The 10,145-nt window shown below is 43.2% G+C and overlaps 1 protein-coding gene across 1 annotated transcript; it reads right to left on the bottom strand.

Annotated features, from left to right (window-relative positions):
* Window positions 1-1,055: 1,055 nt before the first annotated feature.
* Window positions 1,056-5,850, bottom strand: LOC121558831 (persulfide dioxygenase ETHE1, mitochondrial). The gene is made up of 7 exons (XM_041872191.2): window positions 5,293-5,850; window positions 3,949-4,093; window positions 3,586-3,734; window positions 2,976-3,105; window positions 2,307-2,396; window positions 1,797-1,913; window positions 1,056-1,462 (listed from the first exon to the last, which is right to left on the bottom strand). The coding sequence occupies exons 1-7, from the start codon at window positions 5,482-5,484 to the stop codon at window positions 1,416-1,418; spliced, it is 870 nt and encodes a 289-aa protein (XP_041728125.2). The 5' UTR covers window positions 5,485-5,850; the 3' UTR covers window positions 1,056-1,415.
* Window positions 5,851-10,145: the final 4,295 nt, after the last annotated feature.

Here is a 10,145-nt window from a genome sequence, read left to right as displayed (position 1 = left end):
CAATGAATGCAGGTGTGTCTGTCAGTAAGTAGGTGAGAGAAGAGTTGCCTAATGTGGATGTTCTGTTTGTCTCTACTGGTGACAGGGACAGCTGGCAGATGAAGTGGTGTGAACTCGTATGTGACAACAACACAATGCAATCTTTTCTTCAGACTTCTATTTCTTTCTTCTTTCACTTTGAATGCATCTTCTCGATTTCCATCCGAAGGTTACAGTAGAAACCTAAAAGTTCAGTCATTTCACACATGGTGTGTCGGGTGTCTTTCAATGCAGTCAAAACCAAGCTGTCACTTTTGTCACAGCATCAAAGGCATGACCTGCTCAGGTAACTATACTCAAATATTTAGATACAGAAGGAAGGGTACAGTACCTTTGAGATGTATCTGAGAAGTATGAGCTCACAGTACACCATTATTATGAAATGATCAGGCAGTTTCAGAGAGAAAGAGACATGGTTGAGTCAGAGCCAGACACTCCTATCTCCCCAAACCTGTCTACCAGGTAGAGACTAGAGTCAATGGGCTGTGGGACAAAAACAAATGTAGTAGGCTACTATGCTAGCTACACATCTAAGAGGAATCCTAAGGCTAAGCCGATTATGTTGATGTTTTCAGGACATTACAATATGGTACTAAATAAAGAGGGTGAGAAAATAACAGGATGATACCGGATAAATAAAGCGGTAGATAGAAGACAGAGAAACAAGCACACAAAGGCACAGCCATGATGAGTTTTGGACTCTCGCAATGGAAACTTGGCCCACAGTGATTTCAAATGCAAATAGAGGAGTTAGGTTTTCCTGGTATGCAAAAAGGCCCTGGCTGGCAACAGTCAGAGTACTGTGTGTGTGTACAGTATGTGTGTGTGTGTGTGTGTGTGTGTTGCCTTGGCTAGGGGATGCTGGAAAGGCCATGTGGAAGAGCTCAATTGTGTCAGTCCAGCATTCATGAATACTAAACCATGAATGGAACCTTCTATCACAGCACTTTTCTATGAGTTACACTGCAACTCTGCAATTTATACAGGTGTAGTCAAAGAAAGAGTTAATTCAGACATTTACATTTGAACAATCTTGATTTAATATAAAACTAGGTCATCTTATTAATGTTCAAATTTTTCCAGGAGATTGTATTATAAAGGTTACAATGTACATGGCAATGTTTTATGATCATGTATCTTAATGCATCTTTTACTATACAATTTCAGTATCTGTACACCCACCAAATCATGACCACTGCTTTTTACATAGGCAAACATGGAGAAATGTATGTTCTTAATTTTTGACAAGCTTTAGTTTTGGTTACTTATTAGATACAAAATATTGCATTTAAAACATTAAGTTGTGGCTGGGTGAAAATAATTTCCCTCTTCCTCCCAATAGTGCTTAAAGTGAAATCCTAAAATTGATTTGACATTCAAACCTCATGGAGTCCACACACCAGGTTTGCAGGCACGGCAATATCTGGCAGAGAGAGAAATAACAAATCAACACCTTGTTTCTATCAGTGAGTTAAGAACAGCTAACAAGTAATCAAATCGATGCGCAAAGGACAGTTAGAAAGAGTACAGTATATGTAACATATTGCAATCTCGTCACGGATAGCTTTGTCATGCTCATTCCCGTGATAAGGTTTAAGTGAGGTGAAAGACCACTGATAATAACTTTATTGTAATAGAATAGTTACATATCATCTAGATAATAATAGGCCCTATTGTAATAGAATAGTATTATATCATACACAACAACAGTTTCTATTGTAATAGAATCGCTGCAGAGGGTGGACTGTCTGAGATACCTATCTTAGCAGGATTGGGGAGGTTCAGGTTGGTCATGATGTCCACAAACTCCTCCAAGCTCTTGGTTAGGCGGGGGTTAAACCTCCTCTCCTCACCCACTGTGGAGGCTGTCTGACCTGCAGCACAAGGTTAACAGACCTGTTAGCAATACAACACAATGATGATTCAATGACTACACTCAACTGTAGAACACACAGTCTGATCTGGCTTAGGAATGACTCAGAAGAGAACCCCGAGTTGAAAATGAAAGTAGACAAATGGTGAAGAGTGGTGGTACAGTACACTGGACAAGTTAACTTCGTAAAGTCTATAGAAAGGATAGTTATAGCATTGTGAGAGTATACAAGCCTTCTGGGTATGCTTGTACGAAATAGTTGGTGAGGCTATCCCCAAGAGCATACATCTAAAAAAGGAAAGCTTGCAAGGAAAGGGGTCAGGGGATATACAAAGATATACACAATACAGTGGAATACAAACACATTATTGCATAAAGAGGATGTCTTGGCAACCTTTGTAGTCATGTGCAGGAAAGACGAGGCACTGAGGAGGTAATGTGAAGATCTTCTGGTAGACTGATTCATAGAGCCTCCTAGAGCAGCCTGGTTAGTGTAGAAACAAACAGATCAGGGTTGTTTCCATTGGACCACAAACAAACAGACTGAAACAAGGAGGGACTACCTGGACTTGTCCGATAAGAAACACTCATTTACGTTTTTACGTTCCAAAACATTTGTTGCATGGCCTATTGAACATAACCCAGGCTACGATACAGTGACTGTTTGTGATCAGGCTACAATAGTGCCTCCTTTTGTCCACTAAGCATAACTACAAAAACAATGCAACAAGTGTAGGTGAGGCAATGATCCACAAACTTTTCATGCATTGTTTAAAATCAGTCCTGACCAAAGAATTGGGAAACATTAGTGTATAGGGATGAAAGTGTGTGATATAACCTGATAATATCTCCATGGCTAGATATATCACTACAGAGGCCAAAAATCTGAGAGAATATGCCTGTCACACTATAGTACTGTGTTGGCTTAGATACTTTATTTTCACATTGTCCTGTCCAGCATGGATTCAGCCTGGTGGATGCCCAACCAGGCCAGTGCATTACAGTACATTTGGGCTTGGCTCTGCTTGGTTTAGCTTAGTAGTGTGGAAAAGGTTAACGTTACCCTGCTGGAAGTCTGTCCTTCCACAGCCCCTGATTAGCAGTGTGTCCCCAGTGAAAGCCATGCTCTGGTCCCCGGTCACCAACGTCACACAGCCGTCTGTGTGTCCTGGAGTCTCCCTCACCGTCAGATACTGAGGGACGAGAGAGGCAGGAAGAGGGATTACAGAAAACAAGTGAGGGGAAGTAAAGAGAGAAAGGGAGTGTAAAGGAGAGATGAAGAAGGTGAATACAGCAGCAGCATTTAGAGCAGTGGTCAACAACCTGGTCCTGGAGAGCAACAGTACATGATGTGTAGGCTTTTGTTTCAGCCCAGCACTCGTACTCAGTTGAAACAAAATCCTGTAAACCTATGACTCTCCCGGACCAGGGATGTTGGGTGACCACGAATTGGGGTCGGCCCAGACTATATTCTCTATAGCTATTTGGCTGTAGGTAGGTCTGTCTTCACATTTACATTTTTACATTTGTCATTTAGCAGACGCTCTTATCCAGAGCGAATGACAGTAGTGAGTGCATACATTTTTGTACTGGTCACCCGTGGGAATCCAACCCACAACCCTGGCGTTGCAAGCGCCATGCTCTACCAACCGAGCCACATGGGCATTCCTCACATGTTTGCCAAAGCTGATCTTGTCTCCCTCTGATAGCAGGATGTCTGCACTGGCCCCACTGTGCTTGGAGATGGCACTCTTCATCCCAAACTGCCTGTTCTTCAGCAGTCCCGTGCCTGTGATGTGGTCTGCATGGCAGTGAGTGTTCACTAATGGGGGAAAAAACAGGGCACAGTGTGCGTCGTATGTCATCTTACAATAAACAAAGACACAATAAACAAGTAGACCAAAATGGATGTAGGATTAGTGTGTGTGTGAGTGGGTGGGTGAGTGAGTCAGTGCATGTCTATGTGTGGTGGACATGCTCGTGCTAGCGAGCGCATGCTTGTGTGTGTGTCCATGTTTTAGAGACATCCAAGTTACCTGCCACTTTCAGGTTGAAACCCAGTTCCTCTATGAGTTTCAGATCCCTGTCCACTGTCTCCAGTACTGGATCAATGAGGACCGCCTCCATGCTCTCTGTATCAGCCAGTAGATAGGTGTAGGTGCTGCTCACTGACTCAAACAGCTGTATAGGTTGGAACAAGCAAGGACAGGTGAGTTAGTAACCATAGGTTATAAAAGGTGAGGGGGAAGTACAGTATGCTATTATATAACACACATCCTGCCTGTGTATTAGTTATGGATGATAATATATGGGTGTGTAGTCTTTTATAGTGATAAAGTGTCACAGTCAAGGTGGATTTTCATACTTTGAGAAGGGTGCAATTGCGGCCCGAAATTCGAGACATTCCTGCATCTGCAGTTACCTCCCTTTATACTTTTCTATTGGTCAATTTTTAAGCTAGGACTCCCTTTCACAGGCGAGAGGCGGAGGTGCTCCAGTACAGTAGGTGGCAGTAATGCACCATAACGCTGGATGCCAATCGTCTATAAAATCCCACAGAAGAAGAGGCGGGGGCAACAATGGAACGGTAGCTAGCTAGGACAACGGTAGACCGTGTACTTCGCCCCCGCCTGTCGGGCACTGTTTTCCCGCAGTTCTGCTAACGACGGCGAGGGCAGGTGTTCGGCAAGCGGGAGTTAAAGACACTGTGCACTAGCTACCGTAGTTAGCTTGGACTCTGGTACACTGCAGGCGGGGGCGACACCGGTAGCTAGCTAAGTTAGCTAAAACAGCGGTAGACAGTGTCATTCGACCCCGAAAAAACTCAGATATTACTTTTATTTCCCTTTTGACCCACATTTCAATCGCATAGACAATCTGGGGAAATCCAGAATATCAAGTGTCACCCAAGCATGAAGATGGCGTGCTTGTGTTATTAAAATGTAACTAGTTACACGATGTTTTTCTTGGTTTCACCTAGTTATCTAGTTTAGTTTAGTTTATTATAGTTTGTTGAGATTTGAGTTATCACAAATCTAGGTGATTTTTTGTCAGAAAGTGTGTAAACATTGCCCTCTGTGCGAGTGGCGGTTTTAACACGCCCCCTCTTCTGCTACAGCTCCGCTAGCTTGCTACATTGTTGCGCAAACAATTTGGTTTGAAAACAATGAAACAACTAAGGACGCCTGGAAAATACGTTCCCCCTAATTTTGTGAACAAATACTCATTTTAATGAATTATCATGTTGACCAATTGCAAAATACTTGTTTACATGCACTGAAAAAAAGATTATTCCTATTTTCACTGTGCTTCCAAAAAGTCCGGAGCCCACTTTTGCCCAAAGCAAAAAAAATTATCAATTATTGCAGTGGCTAACTCACCTGCCTGAAGAAAGGTCCTTTTCCCAACTCCATCCTGGAGCAGTAAGGTCGTATGATGACCGATTCCAAAGGCTGCTTGCTGGTGCGTACACCCGGGCCGATGTGGGCTGGAACTTTACGCGAGTGCCGGGTTGTTTGGAGGCACAGCGTGTAGGCCAGAGCAGGTTTCAGTCGGTTTACAACTGAACACATTTTTTCTCCAGTTATTTAACTGACACTATGCTTTCGGCTTCCTACTGGGTGACGGGCAGGGGTAAAAATCCCAAAACTGAGCAGACGAGTTTGTTGTGTCCCAATCCGTTGTAGCAGTCCGTTGCAGTATATTTAGCTATAGCCTACACCTCATTAGCATGGTAGCCACAAATGTTGTAGCTATATTACTTAATGTGCAATAAATTGTGCATGTAGTCTAGTGTATCCAGGAAGTTCAAAAAATCTGATAAGGGAGACTACTCCTGGCGATCCTCCAAGCACTAAACACAAGAGCAGTGGACATGTGCAAGCTGTCAACACTTCAACGCACGCACCGATACATGAACACAGTCTTGCGCAGCTAACCTTGTGGGGATATTTAATTCAGTCCCATTCAAAATCCTATTTTCCCTAACCTTAACCCAAAAACCTAACCTTAACCCTAACCCTAAACCTAGCTCCTAACCCTAACCCTAAAACAAACCCTAGCTCCTAAACCTAATTCTAACCCTAACACTAGTTCTAACCTTAACCCTAAATCCCCTAGAAATAGCATAAACCCCTTGTGGGGACCAACAAAATGTCCCCAGTTGGTCAAATTTTTGTTCATTTACTATTCTTGTGGGGACTTCTGGTCCCCACAAGTATAGTTAAACACGTCCACGCACACATACACAGAAATAGAGGGTCAGGGTTAGTCAGAGTTAGGTGTGTCACCATGACCATGCACATAGGTGTGATTATATAACAAGATACTTGGCACTGCTTTTTGCCCTACGTGACTATTGTCAGCAACTCCAGATAGGAAACAAATCCAGTCCCAGTTGAATCCAACAATCCATGCATTAGTATGGATAATTAACCATATATAATGGTTTGAATGAGAATGTGCTTTCAATAAAATTATTGTCAGGAAAATGAAATGTAATACAAAAATTGAATGCCAAGCAAAAATGCATAATACTTTAATATTTAGCAGAAATGTAAGTAGTCATATTGCTGCTAATAAAATCTAGCTGTCAGAGGTATAATTAACTGTTGTTGGGGTTCCAGATTCTTCAAATGTGTCCATCTGTAAAAGAGTCAAAATCATGACATGGAGTGGTGCATTTGCACATTCAGAGAAACACTGACCCAGTTCTGTGTGATTGGTACATCTACTGTAGCTACAGTGAGGGAAAAAAGTATTTGATCCCCTGCTGATTTTGTACGTTTGCCCACTGACAAAGAAATTATCAGTCTATAATTTTAATGGTAGGTTTATTTGAACAGTGAGAGACAGAATAACAACAAAAAATCCAGAAAAACACATGTCAAAAATGTTATAAATTGATTTACATTTTAATGAGGGAAATAAGTATTTGACCCCCTCTCAATCAGAAAGATTTCTGGCTCCCAGGTGTCTTTTATACAGGTAACGAGCTGAGATTAGGAGCACACTCTTAAAGGGAGTGCTCCTAATCTCAGCTTGTTACCTGTATAAAAGACACCTGTCCACAGAAGCAATCAATCGATCAGATTCCAAACTCTCCACTATGGCCATGACCAAAGAGCTCTCCAAGGATGTCAGGGATAAGATTGTAGTCCTACACAAGAATGGAATGGGCTACAAGACCATTGCCAAGCAGCTTGGTGAGAAGGTGACAACAGTTGGTGCGATTATTCACAAATGGAAGAATCAGCCCAGAACTACACGGGAGGATCTTGTCAATGATCTCAAGGCAGCTGGGACCATAGTCACCAAGAAAACAATTGGTAACACACTACGCCGTGAAGGACTGAAATCCTGCAGCGCCCGCAAGGTCCCCCTGCTCAAGAAAGCACATATACAGGGCCGTCTGAAGTTTGCCAATGAACATCTGAATGATTCAGAGGAGAACTGGGTGAAAGTGTTGTGGTCAGATGAGACCAAAATCGAGCTCTTTGGCATCAACTCAACTCGCCGTGTTTGGTGGAGGAGGAATGCTGCCTATGACCCCAAGAACACCATCCCCACCGTCAAACATGGAGGTGGAAACATTATGCTTTGGGGGTGTTTTTCTGCTAAGGGGACAGGACAACTTCACCGCATCAAAGGGACGATGGACTGGGCCATGTACCGTCAAATCTTGTGTGAGAACCTCCTTCCCTCAGCCAGGGCATTGAAAATGGGTCGTGGATGGGTATTCCAGCATTACAATGACCCCAAACACACGGCCAAGGCAACAAAGGAGTGGCTCAAGAAGAAGCACATTAAGGTCCTGGAGTGGCTTAGCCAGTCTCCAGACCTTAATCCCATAGAAAATCTGTGGAGGGAGCTGAAGGTTTGAGTTGCCAAACGTCAGCCTCGAAACCTTAATGACTTGGAGAAGATCTGCAAAGAGGAGTGGAACAAAATCCCTCCTGAGATGTGTGCAAACCTGGTGGCCAACTACAAAAAACGTCTGACCTCTGTGATTGCCAACAAGGGTTTTGCCACCAAGTACTAAGTCATGTTTTGTAGAGGGGTCAAATACTTATTTCCCTCATTAAAATGCAAATTAATTAATAACATTTTCTGAATTTTTGTTGTTGTTATTCTGTCTTTTACTGTTCAAATAAACCTACCATTAAAATTATAGACTGATCATGTCTTTGTCAGTGGGCAAACTTACAAAATCAGCAGGGGATCAAATATTTTTTTCCCTCACTGTATGTACATCTACGTATTTGTAGATCCAGGGGAGCAGCTGGGCGACCCTGGTGTAGACTCCTGGTTTGTTGGGCCGACCACAGCCATCTCCCCAGCTCACTATCCCAGCCAGCCTCCAGTCCCCCTCCCCTGTCTCACACACCAGCGGGCCTCCACTGTCTCCCTTACAACCAGAGAAGACCACATATGAATTAATGCATGCATGCATACACCCCCTGCCTTTGCCCTCAGAACAGCCTCAATTCGTCGGGGCATGGACTCTACAAGGTGTCGAAATCGTTCCACAGGGATGCTGGCCCATGTTGACTTCAATGCTTCCCACAGTTGTGTCAAGTTGGCTGGATGTCCTTTGGGTGGTGGACCATTCTTGATACACAGGGGAAACTGTTGAGTGTGAAAAACCCAGCAGCGGTGCAGTTCTTCACACTCAAACCGGTGTGCCTGGCACCTACTACCATACCCTGTTCAAAGGCAATTCAATCTTTTGTCTTGCCCATTCACCCTCTGAATGTCACACATACACAATCAATGTCTCAATTGTCTCAAGGCTTAAAAATCCTTCTTTAACCTGTCTCCTCCCCTTCATATACACTGATTGAAGTCGATTTAACAAGTGACATCAATACAGGATCATAGCTTTCATCTGGATTCACCTGGTCAGTCTATGTCATGGCAAGAGCAGGTGTTCCTAATGTTTTGTACACTCAGTGTACATGCATGAATCAATCAATCAATCAATATTATATTTTGTCTATGCATATTGGTGCACTGCATGCACTGTTGATGTTAGTTTTCTTGAAAGATGTGTGTAATTCCATATACGGTATAGGCCTATTTGGTGCAAGCTAAGTAGACCTACTTACTCGACAGGGAACCATTTTGATATGTGGAGAGCATAGGCCAGCTAAGTATAGCCGTTAACATCTGGAGTAACAGAGAGTCCTTTCTTTTCCATTGGAATAAACAGATTCCTCAGTATTTGGAGTATTTTGTTTTGCAGTTCTTGGTGTGCGTGTGTGTGTGTACCTGGCATGAGTCCACCCCTCCCTCCATGGTGCCAGCGCAAAGCATCCTGGGAGTGAGGTAGGAGCCGTAGACATTTGGGCGGGAACACGTGGACTGGGCTATCACCTGGACTTGAGCCTGTCGCAGCTCAGACGATACAGAGCCTGAGAGAGAGAAAGACGGCGAAAGAGAGAGACAGACCGACAGACAGAGGCGGAGTAGAGAAAGGATGGGTAAAGACAGATGAAGATAGGAGTGGTATAGAGAGAGATGAAGGAGAGAAGGAGAGATTATACAAATAGAAGGAGTGTTATAATGTGAAGAGAATGAAGAGACAATTGTCAGGTTATTGAATGAGATTATGGGATGGAAGGGAACATTGTCTTCATTCTGCAACAAATGTCAGGCAGTTTGATGTGATTATGGGAAAAGTGGAGAGGATAAAGACTAGTAAGGCGGAATAAATTAGAGTGATCATCCAATCAGTTGAAGAGAAAATCATAAGAAAGTGGTGTGGGAATACTCTTTAGTGTCGCCCCAGCCAGTGACCCAACAGGGGGCACCAGGAAGGAAGGACTCTCTAGGACTCGGCATACACACTGGTCGAACCCTACCTAAAACAACACATAACACAACACCAGGGTCATGTTCATTAGGACATCACCTGCAATGAAAAACGAAAACAAGAGTTTCTTATTAGACAAGTTCAAATAGTACCTCCCCATTCCACTCAGTTTCTGACAGTTTTCTTCTGTTTCGTGCAGCGCATTGACTATACTGACTGACGATAAGCTCCAATGAATCACTGGTTAAATCAAATGCGGTCCTGTGAGGTAGTATTTTCACATTCTACTTTTAATATAAAAAATCTAACCTGCCATCCTGGCGTTGCAAACACCATGCTCTACCAACTGAGATACTTTTTGTGTTGATATAGTGTTAAGTTGTCAGTTAGATTTCATGCCTGAGAGAAACCATGAACATG

The sequence above is a fragment of the Coregonus clupeaformis genome, unplaced genomic scaffold (assembly GCF_020615455.1).
Source record: "Coregonus clupeaformis isolate EN_2021a unplaced genomic scaffold, ASM2061545v1 scaf0707, whole genome shotgun sequence".
NCBI classification, from domain to species: Eukaryota; Metazoa; Chordata; class Actinopteri; order Salmoniformes; family Salmonidae; genus Coregonus; species Coregonus clupeaformis.
Note: the sequence above shows the minus strand (reverse complement) of the source record. Positions and strands in the feature narration are given on the sequence as shown.